This window comes from Nannospalax galili, unplaced genomic scaffold (genome assembly GCF_000622305.1).
Source record: "Nannospalax galili isolate Female #2095 unplaced genomic scaffold, S.galili_v1.0 scaffold182, whole genome shotgun sequence".
Taxonomy (NCBI): Eukaryota; Metazoa; Chordata; class Mammalia; order Rodentia; family Spalacidae; genus Nannospalax; species Nannospalax galili.
The window spans coordinates 2,737,285-2,761,117 of NW_008348662.1; the positions used below are offsets into that span (position 1 = coordinate 2,737,285).

Genomic DNA, 23,833 nt, shown 5'->3' on the forward strand with positions numbered 1-23,833 from the left:
GGAAGGAAGGAAGGAAGGAAGGAAGGAAGGAAGGAAGGAAGGAAGGAAGGAAGGAAGGAAGGAAGACAAAAAGAAAGTGCCCTGCTCTGGTGTAAACCCTCTACAGGGCATGCTGGGCCTCCCCACTAACTGGCCATGCCTGGGCTAGGCCAGGCTCATAGCTCCCAGGAGCCTTCAGGTGCTACAGGCATCCACCGAGGGCCCCTATCATACTCGGCTGCAGGGAGGCATGGCAAAATGGCTTTGTTCTATAGTCAGTAGAGGATAGCACCTAGCCCATATTGTACCACTTAGTCCTGCCTAAGTGGGACCTAATGGGAGGGGGAGAGGTCAAGGACATCTGGGTAGGACTGCAGACATAATTGCAGCATTCTCAGGACATCAGACAAAATGCAGATAATAGCTAGCCACTCAGAGGCTCCTTAGGGCTCCTGACACACCTTTTCTCATGACCAGGGCCTTTAAACAAACTGTTCTTTCGGTCCCTTCTATTCTCGGCTGAGCTATACTAGAGCCAAAGGGAGGAAGAACAGGAGATTTCACTTTGTGGATATCTTTTAAAAGGAGTAGGTAAAGCAGGATAAATCTCACAATATGTAGGAAGAATGCCCCTTGCTGCTGGTGCTATCTTGGACATTCCCCACAGGGGCTACCTGTAACCTCTGAGTTCCTCTTGGGCAATGTTATGGGGTGGAGGTGGGAGAAGCCTTCTATGTAGGGCAGGCAGACAAGGCACACTGCATTTCAACTCAAAACAAAGGAAGTACTAAGATGGGGTGCTTCCTTTGGTGAGGTGCGTGACATTAGACAGGCCTGGGCCCAGAGGCCTGTGGTTCTGATGGTCCCAGCCTGTTTGTGACTACTGTGCTGTAGAAAAGGAGGTGGAGTAGCCTGATGAGGTCTCCCAAGTAGCTCGACGAGGTGTCCCAATGGCTTCTTCTCTGGGCTGTGGAAAGTAAATCTCAGCCACATCAGTTACCAATGGAAGTATTGTTCCCAGGCTCTGGCAAAGGCCACCACAGGATGTGAAGGGAAAGGGGTGGAGGACATCCAAATCTACATCTGGTTCACTTCCAAACTAACTCTGATGTCTCCACATGAAATATCCCACATTTTGGTTAAATGTTATTCAAAAACCTGATATTAAACCCAAGACCCCATAGCCCAGGTGTCCAAACTAGATCATCTTTGTGGTCTGAGGATATCTTGCCTTTGCTCTCGTTGAAACCTTGAGCACCATTAGGATGAAGTTTCCCAGACTCAAAAGGAGCATTTAGAGCAGGGTTACCTGGAGGAAGGCACCAGGCTGAGCACTATTTGTGGGTCATTTTGGTTCATCTGTGGCAACCCAACAGCGACTCCAACAAAGACTTCCACTGACTGAGCTGCAGGCATGACTCATAAGCCTCTCTGTCCCTCTTACTGATTTCTCCAGGCATCTGTTGTCCACACCCTGACTACACACTGTCACTCATCAGATTCCCTAGTTGACTCAGGATAACATGGTGTGACATTAACTCTTAATAAAGAGGCTCCCCAGAGGGAAACTTCAGGGATGAAGAAGTAGGTGTCCAAGGTTGCAAGAACAGCATGCGATGGTAGAATGGCCCTTTGGCCCAGATACTGTGACCATTTTTAGTCTGAAAATTCTTTGCTGACCAAAGATGTCATTGTAAAATGACTCAATGACAAATTTTCTAACTTTCTCTGTTCATTCCTTCATCATGTATGTCATCATTTCCCCGAATAATGAATCACCAGCTCCTTGGGGAAGTCAACTATGAAGGAAGGACTGTAGTCACAAAAGGGAGACAAAGCCCAACCTTGGCCTTGCAGATGCTGTGATAGAGCTACTGGTGGTCACGGAGCTCTATGAGGGTCGGCTCATGGTCTCCCCGAGGAATGTCACTCTGAGAAGCCCCAGGAAGTGCCCTGAGATGAGGCTCCTCGTGGCCAATGCTGGATTGGACCAGAGTTGAAATCAGATCCGTCAGCCTGACTCTTCCCTGGTTGAGGAATGTGCCTGAACGTAAGAATTCCTTAGTTGAAGGAGAACTGGTGGGCAGCCACCTCTCGGATTTTCACTGCCCATTTCCTTTAGAAAAAATATTTTTTTGTCACTAATGAATCAATCACTGGCAACCCGCAAGGCTATTCCCTACAGAGGAAGAACCAGAATATGGAAGTCTCATTTCCTCGTCACCCCAAACAACAGAGAGAGTGAGCATCCACAATTTGTCAGCAACTGTTTCTCAGAGCCTTTTTATACTTTAAATTTAATGAGAAAAATTACTGTCAAGCTCCCATGTGCATGGTACAGATGTTCATCTAATACAACACGAGGTGCCCCTTATTGGGGGGCCACCAGGGAGGACAGAAGGCTCATTTTCTGTTGGCAGTAAACGAACCCAGCCAATTGTGGAGCCCTGTGTGCTTCGTTTGACCTTTTTTTATTTCAACTTATTCTTGTTTTCCCTTTTAATGAACTAAATTCATCAGTTTTTGTTGGTATGATAGGAAGGTGAATTGGGATTTTCCAGCTAGCTTGGGACCTGTAATTCAAATCACTTCTCAGCCAATTTGAAACTATTATGATTTTGTTTTGTAAAAACATTGTCCTTGCAACACAACAGGCTTATTTATGGTAGTCATTTCACAGAAAATTTATAATGATAGAGTGATCCACTGTGCCTAGAAAGTTGGTACAGAAAGCTGGAATGACTTTAATATGGGTCAGCAAACTGCTTAACTTACAGCCTACTTTGGGAACACAGTCATATCTAATCATATATGGTCAATACCTGCTTTTGTACTGCAATGGCAAAGTTGAGCCAACTGTATGGTCTACTTCTAAAATGCGTTCTAGGTACTCCTGTACAGAAAAGTGTGGTCAACAACCCCTGATTTAGCAGAACAAGCTATCTTTCTGTCAGCAGCAGTGGGAATCAAGGATGGTATCTTAGTGGCTAAAAATACTATTTGGGTGACTTTATTTAAAAGATTTCTAAGGAACTTTTACTTATTTTTATTATTTATGAGATCATAGGGTAGTTCCTAGGTGCCTTGGACAGGATTACAGATTCATAAGGCAAAGCCATAGGTCACAAAGGTCAAATGAATCCGTGCTATACTTGGTCACAAGGGAATAAGGGCTTATATTTTGACTGTAGACAAAATTCACAATTTTGTTTGTGAGAGTCTCAGCAACTTGCAAACCTACATCTGGAAAGGAGGAGGGGTAAGCTCAAAGGTCACATGCTTCAGCTATAAGCATGGCCCATTGCTATTTTAATATTTTTATTTTCAATAACTACCAGAAGAAGGGAATAGTCTCTGTATAGTCAATCTTTACAGCAGATTTTGTTAATTATGCTAGAATTCTTGACTCTCAGATAGTGAGAGACTTCAACTATTATTGAGAGCTTGATCTGGACCCCACTTGGCAGCTGGTCCTTGTGATCTCTATTGAAAGAATTCAAAGGCTGGAGAGATGTCTCTGCAGTTAAGAGCACTGGCTGTTCTTGCAGAACACCCAGGTTTGAATCCTAACACCAACATGGCAGCTAACAACAATTGGTAAAGCCAGTTCCAGGGGATCTGACACCCTTTTCTGTCCTCTGTGGGCACTACATGACATAACAGTGCAGGTTCATACACATAAAATGAAAATAAATAAATCAAAAAAATTTTTTAAGAATTCAGATAAGACACACAGAGGGTAGTGTAGAAGACAGGCTGAGTTGATTACACGAGGAAGAGGAACATCCTCAAGGGTGAGAATGGGAAGTGGCCAAAGGGACCACTACAGAGGGAAACATCTACAGGCTGACAGTGAATGATGACCAAAGAGACCATTGTGCTGACCTACATTTTAGATCAGCTTTATGACACTTCCAAAGTCTCAAGAGAAAAATGTCCTGCTGTTAAATGATTAACAGGCCCATTTGGATTAGCTCTTAAGGGAGGGAGCAATAGCATCTCTGTTCTTTATCAGAAAGTCATTGGTTAGATAGTCATCTTATAACCTTCTGGGAAGACTCTCATGACTCCCCCCAGGGACAGAGATCCATTAGATCCCATTACTGATCAGTTAGATCAGTAGTCATACACACACAAACTTTTCAACACTGATAGATGTGCTAGTTTCTACTATGACATTAGCTTTTTTAGGTCAACAGGTGATCAAGATCATATATGATACTTGGCTTTCTGTGTCTGGCTTATTTCCCTTAATGTCTTCCAGAACTGGAGAGATGGCTTAGTGGTTAAGAGTACTTACTGGTCTTGCAGAAGACCTGGGTTCAGTTCCTATCATCCACATGATGCCTCACAACCACCTGTAACTCTAGTTCCAGGAGATCCAACACTCTCTTCTGGCCTCTCTGGGCACCAGGCATGCATATGGTACAGGCAGTGCTAGTCACAACAGCCATGATCTGGGATCAATCCAAAAGTCCCACAGGGGATGAAGCAATTAAATGAAATACTGTTTATCCAGAAAAGGACAAAACCCTGCCACTAATGAACAGAGATGGCTCTCCTTTGAATGTTAGTCAATACAATATTTGCATACCATGGGATGAAATGGACACAGGTTCTGGGTTCAGACAGACCTAATGTTTGGCAGAAGGGCTCCTGAACAGAGAAAGGAAAGATCATAGGGGGGAAGAATGCTTTCTAGCCAAGAGGCACAGAGAAGCAGGTGCCCCAAGGAGAGGCTGTGGTCAGCCCTGAACCCAGGGACCATGTGTGATTATGGATGTGTTAAATGTTAAACAGGGCCAATCACAGGAAGCAGAACTAAAGAAGCTACTCATGCAGGGCCAGGGGAGTACTGAGTTGGCCCAGAAGCCTCCAGGACATCGTTAGAGAGCCACACTTGCTATGGGGAGGCAGACCTGAGGGAGGACAGGGAAGCTGGTAGACCAAATCAGAGATAAGCCCCAGTGTTGTGCTGCTCAGTAGTGTGGCTGTCATCAACAACAACATATGGACTATTCCAAAATAACTAGCAGAGAGGTTTCTGAATGCTCCCAATGGAATGATCATGGTGCTGTAGCTCAGTGGTACAGTGGTTGCCTTAACCAACACCCAACACTTTACAAAAAGATGCTAAATGTGTGAGATGATGGATATGCTGATGACCCTGATTTGAACATTACAATATGTGTACATGTATCTGAACTTCCACTGTGTCAACAATATGTACAATTATTAGATAACAGGTTTTAAAGTAAAGAATAAAGTACACTATACTTAAAAAGGAAATTCAAGGCAGACTAGAAGGAATGCAGCAGGTGCCATGGCCTGAACAGAGGCTTAGCCACACAGGAAGGACAAAGGGCAGGACAGTGGGGTGAGGCAGGTGTGGGATGACTAAAACTCACCTGGAGGCCTTTGGTGTGCTGAGCATCAGGCCTGGCGCCTGGCTGTGCACGTGCCTACAGGTATACCTCCTGCCTGACATGTGTAGTCTCCTGCTAGGAATAAGGGAAGCCAATTAGCATTTAAGGCACTCACTCAGAGTCCCAAAGCAAGTAGGTTGCAATGGGACTTTAAGTCAGGCTGGCTCTGAAAGCAGAAACCCAGCTGCCCTGAACAACAGTGGATGGAGGGAAATGCTGGGTCAGCTCCAGGGATGGGGCTCTGTTCCCTGAGCCCCCATCTGTGGGCAGGTCATGCAGCCAGCTGGGTGGTGACTGTTCTTCCTGACTCCTAAGCAGAGGATAGACCAGCATCTCCACACACAGAACTGGTTGGAGACAAGAGAAGCTTTCACTTTTCAAAACTTGTCATCAGCTGAGGAGTGATGAGGGAACTGTTTGGCAGGTACAGACTTTCATCTCTGTCCCAAAGGGTTGTCCCTTTAGCCAATAGTTCCTGCACATGCAATAGTTTTTGCTTTAGTTTTAGTCATGAGGCTACAGGCTAACCCTAACCCTAACCTTCAAACATAGTTTGTAAATGTTATTTTGGATTTGCCATGCTCGCTGGGAGTAATGCTAATCAATTGCAAAAGATTCAGGTAGGGGTTCAGCCCAGTCTCTATCTCTGTTTCTCCCTCCCTTCCCCCCTTATTCCTTCCTCCTTCATGCTTCATAGAATTATTGTACACCTACTATGACCAAGGAGTGGCTGGATGTATGAAATGGATGAAGACATGCCCAGGCCTTACCCTCTGTGCTTATGGCAGCTGTGGACCTGGGTTTGTGAGCTTAATTCATTTAAAACACAGCTGTCCTCAAAGGCAGCATCTGTCACTCCTTGTTCAAAACCTCCAGTGCCTTCCCATCCCATGTATTAATGCCTTCACCCTTCACCTCCCTGACTACCCCCCCCACTACTCTAAATTTGTCTCCTCTATACCAGCTCCACCCACCATCCTGGCCTCTTGGTTACCACATCACAGTGCTTAAAAGGAGAAGCAAATAGAAAAAGAGGCCATGTTCATGGCCCTCTACTTTGTTATCATGTTAATGTCCCCAGTTTGATCCCTAGATTCGACACAATTATAGTCAAAATCACAGCAGACATCTTTATGGAAATCAACAGGCTAGCTCTAAAATCTCTGTGGGTATGTACAGATTTAGTATAACCAAGATAATCTTGAACAGGAAGAATAACATTGGAAGGCTCACACCACATTCATACCAAAAGTTGCCACAAGCTGGGTACGTCTGTAAAACCAACACAGGAGGCCGAGGCAGGATGACTGCAAGATTGAGGCCAGCAGGGGTTACAATAGTAAGACCCTGTCTCAAAACAGAGAAAGAAGAAAGGAGGGAGGGAGGGAGGGAGGGAAGGAGGGAGGGAGGAAGGGAGGGAAAAAGGGGGCTGGAGTGATGGCTCTGTGGTTAAGTACTCTTGCTATTCTTGCAAAGGACCTGGGTTCAGTTCCTAGGACCCATTATCAGGTGGTGTCACCTGAGTTCTCTTAGGATATCATGCTCCTGGCATGGGTAGACAAACCACATACCACATCTTTATCTGAATTTTGCATATTTTATACTTTTGTTGGGGGGTAGACTTACAAAGAAATGAACACCCGACACCTGGCACCCAACTCTGCTCAGCTTGGCTCGCGATCCGGATCACTTTTGCCCATGGTCTGCTTCATCTTGCATCCCCGCATGCCCACTCACCCCACAGAGTTCTGTGAGGGGTCCACGGGCTCCTCACAAGGTCCCTTGGCACCCTGTGGAGTCTAGGGCAGGCTGACTCACCTGCTCCCTGTTCCCTGCTTCCCAGAATTGGCGCCCAATCTTTTCTTTCCAATCTCTCCCCACACTAGGCTCCTCCCTTCTTCCCAGGGTGCCCTGCACCAGCCCCTGGCTCTTCAGAAGTCCTGGAGGAATAAATCATTTTCAGGCTACATGTGGTTCACAACCAACTGTAACTCCAGCTCAAGGGGAATTGGCACCCTCTTCTGGCCTCCTCCAGCACCCTCACACATGTACATGCACAAAGACACACACACACACACACACACACACACACACGCATGCGCACACACAAATTTAAAAAATAAATATTTTAATATATTTAAGAGAGAGAAAGCGAGAGATAGAGACTGGCAGAGAAAGAGAGAAAGTCCACAAAAGTATAGGAATTAAGAAAAGATGATATTGGAATAAAGATAGACTAACATGATGTTGCAGATTTGAGAAACATCGTTTTTGCTTAAACTGCAGGCCATTTGCATTTTCTAATGAAATACTCGATGCATTTCCAGGTGAAGTTCCTTTACATGCCAGGCAGTGGTTCCAACTGTTGAACTAACCAAGTTCAGTACTTACATATCCAAGTCTAAAGACAGGGAAATTTTTATCTTGTCCTTTTGTTCAGATTAATAATTGCATCTACTTTAAATGTATAGATTCTTCACCTGATAAATGGACATCTGAGAGTTGTATGTTACATGTATGAAAGATGTAAAATATGTAATGTGATAATATTTGCTTATCAAGAAACTAACATACCACTTAAAAATAAGTTCATCACTACCCAGTCAGATGATTAAGGCCACCATCCAAAATAAGTCATATTGATATGTGCTCTTAGAGGAAGCCATTTTATCTCTGTGGCTCCCTCCCCAAACCCACATGCGACTCTAACCATGAGAAAGGCATCAGACCCAAACTGAGGAATAGTCTAGAAATACCTCCTTAAATTTTTCAAAGTCTTTAGAAACAGGGAAAGTCTGAGAAACTAGCCCAGAGTAAAACCCAAAGAAATGTAATGGGGTGTAACTAATGGAGTCACAGAACAGAAAAAAAGACATAGCTAAAATTTTGAGAGTGATAATGCTTAATAACAGTGTGTCGATTTTTGTCTACTATCAGGGAATCGGTGCACCAGAGTCAGGTAAAATGTTAATAAGAGGGGAAACTGTCACTACTTGTTTTTCAGGGGACAGGAGGAGAGTGAGGTGAGGGTGTTCACTCCCTGGATTCCCTTCTTGATTGTGTCCCTCTGTCAAAGGCTGCCTCCCTTCCAGGTTTGGGAAACCTTTTTCCCCTTATCCCTCAGCTGTACTGTTACCAGCCCCAGGTGACTACACTGCCCTGTGGGTTCCCTTCTGCCCACACCTTGGAAATGACCCCTTTATAAGCAAGCCCTCCTCCCAGATCCTCACTGTGCTGTCTGTCTTCTGTGAGGTCCCTGCTTCTCAAGCCTCAGGACTCTGGCTACCTAAAGCAAAGACTCCACTGTTTCCCTCCGTGGTCCATTCTGCTGATTAATCCCACCAACAGGATTTCACCAACTCCAAATAGAATCTCCTTTACTTCCAGATAGAATCTTCCTTCTCCTTAAAAGCCATTTTCTCTTCTCTGTCTTTCTGTGATCATAAAAAAATACCTGCTCAAATTTTTTATCATGAGAAACCTCTATATAATTCAATAAAGTGATTAATCTCCTTCATCGTTTCTTTAATCCAAATTTCTAAACTTCTTTATTCTTCCTAGACTCCTCTGTTATTCCTTTAACCACACCCAAGTATGCATTGCCAGATGACTGGATACACAAGATGTACTGTATCTTACAGTGGAACCTTATTTAGCCTTTTTTTTTTTAAAAAAAAAAAAAAAAGGAAATGGCTGGCACATCCTACAACAGGAAGCCTTGGGGACATTGTGCTAAGTTTTTTTATTTTTTTAAGTCACAAAAGGACAAATACTTTATGATTCTACTTATTTGAGGTATCTAGAATGGGCAAATCCATGGAGACAGAAGGTAGAGTCACTATTGCCAGGGCTGGAGAGAGTGGGGGATGGGTATATACAGTTTCAGTTTTCTAAGAGGATTAGAGCATTGGAGATGGATGGTGGAGGTGGTTGCACAACAGCATGAACGAACTTGATGCCACTGAACTTCAAACTCACAAATGGTTACAATGGTACATTTCGTTATGTGTCTCTTGCCAGTTTTTTTAATTTTTTAATTGAATTTGTATTTCATACAGAACATCTTAATCAATCTTAATCGTCTTTATAACCCCTTTCCCACCGACACTGTCCTATAGCTCCCCACCCCACTGGAATTCATTCACACCATCATTTGTGTTAAGGCCTATCCAGGTTAGGGTCCCCAGACATCCCTCAGTGCAAGTTCATCCACTGGAGTCTATTACCACAGTTTTATAGTAAAGTAATGCACGAGGAGGACATGGGAGATAACAGAGGTGACAATGGCTGGAACTGCTGAGTAGGTGCTGCTGGGGAGCTCAGAGGACAAGGAACTCCTGAGCTGCTGGGGACCTCAGATGCTCTTTCTTCATGGAGAGAAGTTGCCCCCCATCCCAAGCTTATCTGGAGAGAGGAATGGCTGCAGGGACATGAGAGGGATAGTAAAGAAGCAAGTGCAGGTCTCCCAGGCTACATGGATTCAGGAAAGGATTCAGGACAAACATCTATAAATCAGAGAAGATGGGGTCGATGAGGACTAGCTATTAGTCATTTTAGATGTTTTGTGTATGACTAATTAACTCCACTTAGACAGGATCCAGCCCTCCTATGAGTGTGCTTTGTCCAAGAGCTTTGTGGCCACAGCTTAGTGGACCCTCTCTCCTGCCCTGGGCATTTCCCACCACTACTGCGCCTTGGCAGTACAGGAGCCGGGTAGAGCATGTTCACGTAGGTGGCCCAGATCACAAGTTAAATCATCTCAGAGAGCATCAGTCCTATTCTCTATTGCTGTGATAAAACATTGACTGAAAGTAACTTGGGGAGGAGTTTATTACATCTTACTTTGCCAAGTGACAGTTAATCACGGAGGGAAGTCAGAGTAGGAACTCATGGCAAGAACCTGGAGGCAGGAACTGAAGCACAGACCACTGGGGAACACTGCCTACCAGCCTGCTCCCCTGGCTGATGCTCAGCCTGCTTTCTTATACAATACAGCAAACCCAGGGGTGGCCCAGTCCAGAGTGAACTGGGCCCTCCCACATCACTCAACAATCAAGAAAATGCCTTGAAGATGTGCACACAGGCCAGTCCAATAAAGGAAATACCCCAGTTGAGGTTCCCTCTTCCCAGGGTATGTCAAGTTGACGATGGAAGCTCTCCAGCACAAAGCTCTAGTAAGTTTCCTCCAAAACTTTAACTTCTCAGAGTAGTTGTTGATACATTTGCAGAGCATGGGGTTCAGAGGTCTGGTGAGGGGACAAGGCATGAGAGTGAAACTGATTCATCCTCCCGATTGTCTCTACCTCATCTCAGGCCCCTTGCCCTCTCAGACCCCAGAAGCCTCTGGCTCATAGACACCCTGAGGCTGTTTCTCCTTGGTGTGCTGGCTAACAGGGGAGAATCCCTGGCAGGTGGCTTAATATGTGATAGGAGAAGGAACCAGAGATGTGTTCTGCAGAATGAAGGAACCCCCAAGGCTGCCCAGAACAAAAGGAGAAACTGCATCATTGGGTCTGAGAGGTGTTAAGCTGGTGGCCTGGGGACAGTAGATGCTCCAAGTGGTGAGCTAAGCCCTGGTGACTTGGGACCCCAAGAACGATCCCATTACATAAGCTTTCACATCTGTGAGCTTTAAGGAAGGATTATGGATTATATGCCTTTGGGGCAGAGTCCTCCGGGCCACATGTTAGAGAGTATGTGTATTTGAATGGACAAGATAAGATGCAGCAGTGTCTCCAGCAGGTCACAGGCATCTAGTGGGAGGCACTTGATGGTTTAGGCCTTGAGATAAGAGACGATGCTTCATTGAGCTGGGTCCCCACAGCACTTCTCAATGTATGATCTAGGGATACCTGAGATCTACAAGGGAAACTTTTAAAATACTAATAATTGTTTGCTTTAAAAAATAAACTTCATTCCCTTGTGTGTTCAGTGGGTTTTTCTAGAATGACTAAACATCTGCCAACTCGTCATTATGGTAGCATCAGGTATGACAATAGGAAGCTATGAATGTGGCCCAACATGTATTTGAAACATGAGAGAGGGAGAGAGAGAGAGAGAGAGAGAGAGAGAGAGAGAGAGGGAGAGTATGTCTGGTGTATGCATGTGTGTCCACAAACATGCTGTCACCCGAGTTCTTTTAGGGTCCCATGCCCCTGACGTGGGTAGACAAACCACATAACACATGTGTATCTGAATTTTGCATAGTTTATCTTTTGGGGGGGGTGACTTACAAAGACGCGAACACCCGGTGCCCAGCCGTGGCTCAGTGGCCCACCATTCCAGATCGCTTTTACCCACGGTCTGCCTCATCTCGTGTCTCCGCATGCCCACTCCCCCCATAGAGTTCCATGCAGGGTCCATGGGGTCCTTGTGAGGTCCCCCAGCGCCCCACGGGGTCCAGGGCAGGCTAGCTTGCCTGCTCCCTGTGCCCCGCTTCTCCAAATGACACCAATTCCTCCTCCTTTTGTTCCAATCTCCCACCACGCTAGGCTCCACCCTTCTTCCCAGGGTGCCCTGTGCTTACTCATGGCTCTTCAGAGGAAGTCCGGGAGGAATAAATCAATTTCGGGCTACACATTCCTATGAGAAAGGGTCTCTCACTGAACTTGGAGCTACACTAGCTGTCCAATGAGCCCTCAGATCCATCTGTCCCCACTTCACAGTGCTGGAGTTATAGACACACATACCACACCCAGTTTTTACAAGGGTGTTGGGTATCTGAACTCAAATCCCCATTCATGCATAGTAAGCACTTTACCCACTGAACCACCCCCCGCCAGCTCCATTATAAGATTTCTTTTTTAACAATCGTCTTTGTAACTTGATTGTGCAGTTCTCAAGTGTGAACTTTGCAGATGACAACATTGTATTACTCTGTCAGAAGGTTGGAGTGCCTGGTTCTGATCCCAAGCAGCACAAGTGCTTGCATCTAAACATGTCTTTTTAAACTCACATGGATGAGGACCCTTTGGAATCCTCATTAAGTTTTAAGCACACAGAGGGCTGCTGCAGCCAGAAGATTCAAGAATCACTGGGTTGAGACATGTAGCTTAGATATGACCCAAACCACAGCAGTCAGAAAGACCTGTAAGAAAGCTTTAGAAGCAGACTGCAGTCATCAGCATCTTTTTCTATTTTGTTTTGCAGGCAAAACTGCATAGAAAATCTAATGGATGAAGATGAGAAGGACAGAGCAAAGAGGTAAGCAGGAGCCATGCCCCTGCCTCAGCAGTGCTCGCCATAGGTCTGTCTGTCCAAATCTCACCCTTGCTCCATTTGACAAAACAGGACAGACACTGTGGGCTGTGCCTACACACTCCCTGGAACTCTTCAGTGCAGCTCCTGAAGTTTTGATCCTCGCCAGTGAAGTTATTCATTGTCTGTGATTTGCCAATAAGTCTGTGTTTTCAGGAAGCTTGCATTCAGATGCTTCTGGTGGATGCTAGCCCAGGAGAGATGCTGCTTGGCCTGGCTAATAGGAGCCAAGCCAGCCTGGGTTCAAGCCCTGGCTGTGTTCTTGGGGTGCTGCCTGGCTTTAGATAATAAGGACATCATTGTTACTCTGTCCTTACTCTGTCCACACCCCGCTGTTACTGAATATGTGGTAACTACCCAACCCCGTGCTGAGTACTGTCCTTACATTAGCTCAGTTTCCTCATCCACTTTGCACCACTTGAATTGACAAGAAATACTAGTCTGGGCTCCGTTATGTTGGGGTTCTTATAATCCTGGCTGTGTCTATTCCTTTGTGGGCATGTATTGCATATCTATTCTATACAAGGCAGAGTCATGAAGTTGATATATTGAAGGTCAAGAATGATCAGATGTCATCAACTTTACACAACTCACCCAAGCTGGCAGTCACTATGCTAAACTTTGGGGAAATAAGATGAGCAAGTGGCTTCTGCCCCCGCCCAGGAATGTGCAGGTGTTAGAGCAATGGGAGCTGACTGCAGACCATTAGGGTGGAGGGGGCAAGACAGCAATAGAGCCGGCAGCATGGAACTCCCATCAGGGGAATCTTCACTACGGACCCACAAACCAGCCTCCTCCTTCACACTGTGCCCTGTCCTTTTATACCAGGTGTGCCAGGCTCTCTGTCCCCTGTCACATCCCCACGTGGACTCAGCCCTATTGCACTATTCACCTCTGAATCCAAAAGAGGCAAAACATGCATTAAATCTCTCTCATACTTGCAAATAAGCAAATAAAGACATGCTAAAAAATAGTCTTAGCTAAAAGTTCCTTGAAATAAATCTGACTTCATTTTGTTTTCATTCAATCCTAATCACATTTGATTTGGGCTATGAGCATATCCCCCATAGTTAGTTCTTCATTGCTCTAGCAGAATAACTGAAGCTGGGTACTTTATAAAGAAAAGAGGTTTCTTCAACTCAAAGTTGGGTGGTTGAAGGGCATAGTACCAAGTCAACTGGACTCTGGTGAAGTCCTCCTGAAAGATGGCATCACTGTGTGAGCACAAAGGTAGAAGCAGAGATACAGAGAGCTAGAGATAGGATATGGAAAGAGAGGAAGAGAAGTAAGAGGTGCTAGAGACATGGCTCCACAGTTAAGAATACCTGCTACTCAAGTTTGGTTCCCAGTATGTCAGATGGCTCACAACTGCCTGTAACTCCAGCTCTAGGAGGATCAGACGCCTCTGGCCACTGTGGACACCTCCACTCATGTGCCCACAGTGAGTCATGAAGTGGATATAACCTACCCATACACAGACATCATTTTAAAAAAGAACAAGAAAAAGGGAAGGAGTGGAGAGGAAAAGCATCACATCACAAATACCAAAGTCAGGATCCAGAATTGCCACTTCCCACTGGATATGCCTCTGAAGGGTCTCACTCCCTCTTCACACCATCCCACTGGGGACAAAACTTCCAACACATGAACCCCAGGGGGGCAATCAACACCCAAACCACAGCACTGCCCCATTCCTACAACATCCCTGTTTGTAGGTACCTTTGCATGAGTGCCTCACACAAAAGCCACTGGTCCTCACTCCTCTTACCTTCAGATGGATGGAGGTTTAGAACATGTGTTAGTACCAAAATCTCTTCCAATATGGCAACGGTGATGTGGCGACCTTTCTAATACTGGGGAAACTACACCGATATTACTTTAGATTATATCGTGCAGATTTTGTGGCAGCAACACGGGAGGCCCTTCCCACAGCACACCTGGAAGCCCTGGCAGGATTCCTTTTCATTCATGCCATATTCTTGACAAGATTAGAAATGTTTAGCTTGAGATCAGAACCCTCATTATCTCCTGGAGACATGCTTTGTGTGAGGTGAGACTGTCAGAGCTTTAGGAAATCCATGGCACCTTTAGATTGTTTGATCACATATTCTGAACAGGATATGCCCACTTTCTTCTGTGAATTTCCAAGTAAATCCATTGAGTATTAATTGAAGGTCTGTCATGTGTTCAGAACCATGCACTTTTTATTTAGGGAAGATGTTTAGAACTAAGAGGTCAAGAGAGAATCATGTAATTGGGAGATTTTGTGTGAGGTGTGTGGAGTGTCTGGATAACGAAGTTCATAGTTGGCCATTTTGTGTTGGGTCATAAGCTTGTCTTTCTATTTCAAATGTGATATGTTGGAGTGTGTGTGTGTGTGTGTGTGTGTGTGTGTGCGCGTGTCTGTGTGTGTGTATGTGTGTGTATGCGTGTGTGTTTGTGCATGAGTCTAAAAGATAATGTATAGTCTTCAATCTGACAGAACTGGCTTTGGTGATTGCTACTATTTCTGTCCATTCTTGGACAAGTCTCTAAACCTCTTCACCTCAGTTTCTTCTTCCAGAAAATAGGGATGATAACAGTTATTGCAGGCATTAGATGTGGTTATGTGTAAGTGCTTGGCACAGTTCAGCATCCATAAAGCTGACAAGAACAGCTAAAATACATGGGTCCTTTGGCATGCCTGGGGTACCTGGATTGAGTGCCTTCAAAGTAGGTTATTACTGGTTACCTTTTACAATAGAGAAACCTGAGGTCCTGGAGTTATGCAGCCCACCAGGAGCCACAGGAACCAAATCCCAGCATCCCTGGCCTCCTCTGAAACCCATAAATAGAAGCTGCCCCCCTTTCTGTCTTGCTTTGTGCCCAAGGGGTCAGGAAGGTGAGTGTTGACAGATTTGCTTTTCAAAGAATTGAAGTATACAGCTTTTCAGCAATGTGAAATAGTTTGCTGCATTTGTTGATGTAAATGAATACTTCATGTTCACATTGTCCTTTGACCCTGTATTAAGGGAGCACATAATCTCCTCTCTCCAGTTGGCTGTAAAGTTTCCATAACCCCATGCATTTAGTTGAGGTGGAGAGGGGGTGAGTTGATAGCTTCACTGCCTTTTGTTCAAGAGAATCAAGAATGTCAAGCAAGATCAGCTGATATTCAGAGTTCTCTGTAGAGCGACGGCTGGTTCTGAAACACAAGCTGAACTCTTGTTTATTCTTTGACCCTAATCCTTAGTCTCAACGTGGAAAACACAGTTTGGGTAAGAGGGAGGCACTGAAACACAACAAGCAAGAAGCCTGTGCCCACCACAGGCTTGAGGTGGACGTGGGAAAGGGAAAGCATCAGCCATTCCCAGGCAGGGTATTTCTTCTGGACTCCTCAGGTAGAGGAAAGAGATGTGGACCAATGGCTGGTGCTATCCAAATGCATTTGTTAGCCAAGTCACTTGGTAAACGCGTGGCAGGTACAGAAAAAGACACACAGCATTAACCTGACTTCAAAGAGCTCTCAGGGGAGTTAGGGAGGCAATCATAAAAACAGGGATGAAAGAGAAAAACATCCCGCTGTCTGTTACGCAAAGCCAGAGAGTGAGAGAAGTGTAAGCCTTCTCTGCCAACAGCTTTGTCACTCAGACTGACCTTGTTTCCTTTATGTGAAATCCTATAAATCTGAGTGGAAAGGTTCATACACGAAAGTTGTGGCCAACATGGAGAAGTCCGGGTCCCTGCATGCTTTGCAGAGTGCCCTGCCTGCAGACACCTCAGAATGCAACGGCTGAGCTCTGGGTGCTGCACGCTCCAACTCCAGTTGGATCCCATGGTGCTAATTTTGCTGTGATTTCCTATCACGGGCTTTGGACTGGGTTTTATGTATGGCATCATAAACTCCATCACAAGAAAAAAAATGGCAGTGAGAAATGTTTGAGGCTTCCTCTGTTTGTTTTGATGGTGATTAAGGCAGCGGGAGGCACTGAAAGAACAGGGGTGGTGACAGGACATGAGTTCATTTATATTACCCTGTAATTTCCAGATGAGTGATTCTGATCTCAGAACAAAAGGAAAAGTGGAACTGTGCTTGCAGCAGAATGCTAATTCTTCCCAAGGCCCAGTAAACAGCAGCCTGCAAAAGGGAACTCCCTCTCTGGGAGTTTTCAGCGCTTACCTTGCTGGGCTCTGTTTGTTGGCTGAAGAGAACTGTCATCAGAAACGTGCCTGGACGGCTTGGAAGCCTGGGAGTGTCTCAGCCCAAGGACAACAGAATCTCTTTGGGGGCAAATGAGGCAAAGATATTAAAGGCAAGCTCCACGATTTCAGTAAATTATAAACTGATAACAAATGGCCAGGAGTTCACCTCCTTGAACAGTCTGTTTCTTTGGAAAAGGTTAGATATACCTTTTAGGATTTTAGTGATAAGTTCCTAAGGACCAGGTTCCAGCCACACACTGCCTGTGTGAGCATTAACTAAGAATCACTGTAAAATTAGGCCAGCTTCCCACTGGGACCCAGACGTTCTCAGATAGTGGTGGTTAAAAGTAAAGATGTCCCTGTTTTGTTGCGGGAGGGAAGATCCGCTACTGCTGCTGCTCACAGCCACCCCAATTGCCCACCAAATCTGCAGAAAGAGCACAGCAAGCTACCCACCTTCTCCTTGGAGTGAATGTGGTGCCAGCCTGACCCATCCTACCCCATGTGAATTTTACTTCCATAAAACCCAGAGAACATCTTCAGCCCAGTGGTACCCCCGAATCTGTCTGCAGGATGCTGCCTGAGTCACAGAATGAAGTGTGTGACTGTCACCAGGATGCAGGCCAGCAATGGAGGGACTGCAGTGACCTTCAGTGGAACTTGCTTTTTTCAGGTTACCCAAAAATATGGTGTGAGGAACATTAATTTCAGGAACCCCTCCCAAAACAAGTTTGGACCGTGCCATCTACTGTTCCTTCCTTTTTGAGGGTTTAAGCGTTCTAAGGAACACATTAAAATGCCAAGACTTAACATGGCAAACAAAAGTCTATTCACTGGCATACAACTCTGCCATTAAATTTTTATCTAGATACAACATGGGCTGGAGAGATGGTTCAGTGGCTAAGAACACTGGTTGTTCTTGCAGAAGACCCGGGTTCATATCCCAGCACCCACATGGCAGCTAACAACACAGGTGCACTTATGTACATAACCCTCATACACATAAAATAAAAATAATAAATAAAATATTTAAAAAATAACAACAACGGGGTTGGGGATTTAGCTCAGTGGTAGAGAGCTTGCCTAACAAGTGCAAGGCCCTGGGTTCGGTCCTCAGCTCTGAAAAAAAAAAAAAAGACAAAAAATAACAACAACAAAACTAGCTGCTCTTACCACGTACCTCCCCCTTTCTCAGAGTAACTCTTCCTGATTTTCTATGGAAGACCCTCTGACCCACATTGTCTTATAGACTAGATATGTTGACTTGAGACCAAGATTTTTGTGTATTTTTTTACACGTGAAAGGTGCCAGCTGGCGTGGTGGCACATGCCTTTAATCCCAGCACACATGCCTTTAATCCCAGGCAGAGGCAAGAGGATCTCTGTGAATTCGAGATCAGCCTGGTCTACATAGGGAGTTGCAGGCCAGCTGGGGCTACAGGGAGACCCTGTCTCAAAAAGACTGAAAAAAAAGAAAAAGAAAAGAAAAATGCCAAAACATTTGAAAAATACTGAAATGTTTAAAGAAGTAAAAATCATTTATAATCATACAACTTAAATAGCTGTTTTTCAATGCGTGTGTACTTGCTCACATGTGTGTGCGTTTGTTGTGTGCATGTACGTGTGTGTTCATGTGTGCGCATTTGTGTGTTCGTGTGCACATGTGTGTGCATGCATATGGACACCAGAGGTCAGCACCCAGTGTCTTCCTCAATCATTCTTCAGGTTATTTTTTGAGACAGAGCTGCTCACTGAGCCTGCAGCTCACCAATTCTGCCAGAGTGGCCAGCCAGCAAGCCCTAGGTATCCCCCTGTCTCTGCCGCCCCGGCACTGCGATTCCAGGTATGCGCTATTGCACCCGGCACCTGCTTTCTGCCTGGGTGCTATGGTTCTGAACTCAGGTTCTAGTGCTTGTGCAGCAAACACCTTGCCCCTGATCCAGATCTTCAGCCTAAAATAGCCACTTTTTAATATTTTGGTAAAATTCTCATCAATTTTTCTCTTACATTTTCACCTAGTTTTAACAAGGATATTCATTAGCTCTTACTAATATGGATGACCATGTTCCAGTTTATTCAAGAAAGCTCAACTTTCATGTCAGGACTGCCTGAATGGAGAGGATGTTTCAAATTTATTGAATGTCCTGGAGCATCCCATGCCCAGCCTCCTTGTCAGACATCGCCTGTAAATACACTTTTGGTATCTTCCAATTCTACAAGAAATTGAAGCTCCTGCAGTTTCAACTCTACTATTTCTGTAAGAAAAACTAAGATGTATTCCCCAGAGATCCCTGTAGTTCACCCTGCTCCACTCCGAGTCTCTCCTCCTAGAGCATGGAACTATTATCCAGGGAAGAAGGAGCAGCATTCCAATCTAGAAGGAACTTTAAAGCATCACAGCATCTATGTTTTAGGCATGAACTATTTATTCTCCTTATTGTTAGTTTTGTTTTTGTTTTGTTCCTTTGCGATAGGGTTTCAGGTAGTCTAGGCTGGCCTCAAACTCACTATGTAGCCAAGGATGAACTTGAACTCCTAATCCTCCTTCCTTGACCTCCGAAAAGGTGGGATTAGAGATATGTGCCACCATACCAGCTTGCCATTAAACATTCTTAATACTTGTTGCTGGAAAAGGGCACTAACACAAGGGACTGAAGTCACGCCACATACCTCATAGGGTTCAAGCCTCACCTAGATCTGAGCTTTATAAACCCAGCAAACTGATAAGTTCATCGAAGATTTACCATGGTTCCTTGCTTGTAATGCATTGTATCTCAAACAAAGTATCACAGTAATACCAAGGGAAGGGCCTGTCTGGCTCATCTGTCCATCTCCCTGTGCAAAAATCACACAGAAATGTACTTCCCAAGTGTCTTCTGTAATTACTAACCAGCTCACCCACATGCATTCCTGAACAAAATGCCAGCATCCCAGCCCCTGCTCCCAGGCTCGCTGAATCTCTGCTCCCAGCCTTTGATTTCCAGGGACTCTTATTTACAAACCCTCTCTAAATAAGAAAAGATGCATGGGGGGTATTATTATCAGGTGAAGTATGTCAGAATACAGAATATGGTAATTAAGTAAGGAAGACAAAGTGATATTAAATGAAGATAAAAGATCAGTTCACCAAGAACAGGTAACAATTCTAAATGTGCATATACTGAAAAGCAGAGCTTCAAAACTTGCAACACAACCTGAAGGGCTGTGATGAGTCTTCATGGCCCTCAGTAATAAACTAGTGAGCTGAGGTTCAGCAAAGATGACAAAGAGCTAAAAAGCACCAACAGCCAACAGAATCTGATTGACATTTATAGACCACTCCACCCGATAATTCAGAATCATATTCTCAAGTACCTATTGAACATGTACCAGCATAAACCAAATGTTGCTTCATAAGAAAGTGTACAGAAATCTAAATGGACCAAAATTAAATTAGAAATGGAAAAATTGAAGGAAAAAAATCTCTCCAGAACTTGGAAATTAGGTAGCAAATGTTTAATTCACAAATCAAAAAACATGTCTCAAAGAATTATTAGAAAATATTTTAGGTGGATGGAAGTGACAGTGCACATCAAACTCTGTGTGTTGCAGCTGCTGCAGTGTCAGAGAGAAACCTGGAGCATTAGATGTTTTCATTAGAAAAGAGAAAAGACACTAACCCAACAACAGAACCTCCACCTTAAAGTAAAAATAGGGCTGGAGGGGAGGGGGCGGCTCAGTTCGTAAGGGGACTGTGTGCAAGCATGAGGACTTGCGTTCAGATCCCCAGTACCTGTATAAAAACTGGGCGAGGATGCACACATCTGTAACACCAGCACTGGACTGTGGGGGCAGAAGTGGGGCCCCCTGGCCAACTAGCCTAGCTGAATCAATAAGCTCTGCGTTTAGTGAGAGACCCTGTCTCAGAAAATAAAGTGGAGAGGAACTAAGGAAGACAACCCTTGTCAACCTCTGAGAGAGAGAGAGAGAGAGAGAGAGAGAGAGAGAGAGAGGGACAGAGACAGAGACAGAGAGACAGAGACAGAGAGAGAGACAGAGACAGACAGAGAGAGAGACACAGAGAGAGAGAAGAGGGAACAGAAGAAAGGATATTTTCTAGAAAAATAAGAACGCAAATCAACAAAACTGCAAAAAGGAAAACAATACAGAAAAACTGGTGAAACAGGACGGCGATTCTTTGAAAGAATCAATAAAATCGATAAGCCTGTTTGAGACCGGCACCTCGAAAAGACACAAATTACCAACAACAAGAGCAAAAGAGGATTCCCTGCTATACGGTTCTCAGACATGAAAAGGACTGGACCATAAGGAAATGCTGTGACCAAATTCAAGGACTTGGATGGGATGGACAAGTTATTTAAGAACCATAAACTACAAGACTCACACAGGGTAAAACAGCCTAAAGTCCTCTAACTAATAAATAGATTTGGATTTTAAAATCCAAGCCAGAAAAACCCAGATCCAGATGGCTTCATTGATGAATTCTGCCAAATAGTAAAAGAAGAAACATTACTCTTTCTGTGCAGTCTAGTGCATGAAGTCAAAAAGAAAGAAATAAGAAACACCTCCAGTTTATTTTATGAGACAAGCATTCCACAGAGAACAAATGAGAGAAGAGCACTGCAGACAGCATCCCTTCATGGACTCTACAGACAGCATCCCTTCATGACACTACAGACAGCATCCCTTCATAGAATCTACACACAGCATCCCTTCATGACACTACAGACAGCAAGCATCCCTTCATAGAATCTACAGACAGCATCCCTTCATGGACTCTACAGACAGCATCCCTTCATGATACTACAGACAGCATCCCTTCATGACACTACAGACAGCATCCCTTCATGGACACTGCAGACAGCATCCCTTCATAGAATCTACAGACAGCATCCCTTCATGGACTCTACAGACAGCATCCCTTCATGACACTACACACAGCATCCCTTCATGACACTACAGACAGCATCCCTTCATGGACACTGCAGACAGCATCCTTTCATGGACTCTACAGACAGCATCCCTTCATGGACTCTACAGACAGCATCCTTTCATGGACTCTACAGACAGCATCCCTTCATGACACTACAGACGAGAGGAGGGGAGGGAAGAGGCAGACAGCATCCTTTCATGGACTCTACAGACAGCATCCCTTCATGACACTACACACAGCATCCCTTCATGACACTACAAACAGCATCCCTTCATGGAATCTACAGACAACATCCCTTCATGGACACTGCAGACAGCATCCCTTCATGACACTACAGACAGCATCCCTTCATGTACAGTGGAGACAGCATTCCTTTATGAACACAGATGGGAATTCCTCAAAAAGACATTGGTGAACCAGCTGGGTATGGGGGCATACACTTATAATAGCAGGATTCAGAAGGGAGCAGAGAGAAGGGGAAAGGAGGGGAGGGGGGGGAGAGGAGGGGAGGGAAGAGGCAAGCTATGGCTTAAAGAAAATGTTGACAAATCCCGTATTTACCAAAGAGCTGTGTCCAGAACATAACCCAGTAGCAAGGAAACAAACAACCCAGGTCAAAAATAATCAAGAGTATCATGAGATTGCTCAGTGCGGATAAGTTTCTACTACACAAACCTGACAACCTGAGTTTGATCCCCAGAACTCATGTAAAGGTGGAAGGAGAGAAACAACTCCACAAAGTTGTCCCCTGACTTCCACATCCATGCCTTGCCATGCATATGTTTGTGTGTGTGTGTATGTGTGTGTGTGTGTGTGTGTGTGTGTGTATATATATATATAATATGTGTGTGTGTGTGTGTGTGTGTATATATATATATATATTTTTTCATGGTCTTAGTTTGAGACAGAATCTCCCTATAGCCCCAGCTGACCTGGAACTCGCTATGTAGACCAGGCTGGCCTTGAACTCACAGAGATCTGCCTGCCTCTGCCTCCAGAGTGCTGGGATTAAAGGCATGTGCCACCATGCTCAGCATGTGCATATATTTGTACACACAGCAATAATAGAGTAAAAAAATGAACAAAAGATATGAATGGATGCTTCACCAGAGGATATACTGATGGCAAAAAAAAAAAAAAATGTACACGAAGGACTGGGGAGATGGTTCGGTATACCAGACCACTCACTCTGCAAGCACTACATGAAATGCTGAGCATGGCTGTGTGTACCTGTAATCAACCCCAGCACTGGCCGGGAGAGAGGCAGGCTGGATGGAGATGGGCAGATCCTAAGAGCTCATTGGCTATCTAGCTATCCTACTTGCTTTTCTATTGCTGTGATAAAACACTGACCAAAAGCAACTTGGGGAAGAAAGGGTTTATTTCATCTTACACTTCCAGATAACAGTTTATCACTAAAAGCAAAGTCAGGGCGGGAACTCAAGGCAAAAACAAGGAGACAGGAACTGAAGCAGAGACCACAGAGGAACGCGGCTGGCTCACCTGCTTCCCCTGACTTAGTCAACTTCTTTATAGCACCCAGGTCCACATGCCCAGGGTATAGATACAACTCAGATGACTCTCCAAGGCCAAGTTCAGAAAGTCACATGCTGCATGATATTATTTATATTGTCAGAAAGAGTCCAGATGTTCTTCAATTTACAATGGCTGCATTTCAATAAACCATGGTGAATTGGAAATCCTGAAAGTCAAAATACAGGCAGCACACTTGGTCCGTGGAACATTCCAGCTTGGCCACACAGCACACCACAAGGCATCAGTTGCTTCCCCTTATGACCCTGTGGCCAATTGGGACCTGTGGCTCATGTCCACTGTCCAGCATCATGACCTGAAATCTTACAACATCAATAGCTGAGAAAAGGTTGAATGCCAAAGCTCAAAGCACAGTCTCTAGTGTGTATCACCTTCACACCAGTTTAAGGGGAAATCAGACCATTAGAAGTTGGGAACTATTTGTGTAGTGGTAGAGAACAGAACAGAGCTCACCAGGGGTTATAAGTGGGTAGAGGGGATAAGGGACTCTAGGGTCAAGCTGT

General features: G+C 44.8%; 1 protein-coding gene across 5 annotated transcripts in view; it reads left to right on the plus strand.

Annotated features, from left to right (window-relative positions):
• Window positions 1-23,833, plus strand: part of Npas2 (neuronal PAS domain protein 2) — a 189,872-nt gene that overhangs the window by 72,662 nt on the left and 93,377 nt on the right. For all 5 annotated transcript variants that reach the window (XM_008845876.3, XM_029569735.1, XM_029569737.1 and 2 more), the window contains one exon: window positions 12,555-12,608. In XM_008845876.3, the coding sequence (XP_008844098.1) occupies window positions 12,577-12,608 (32 nt within the window). In that variant the 5' untranslated portion in view covers window positions 12,555-12,576. The remainder of the gene's footprint in view (window positions 1-12,554; window positions 12,609-23,833) is intronic.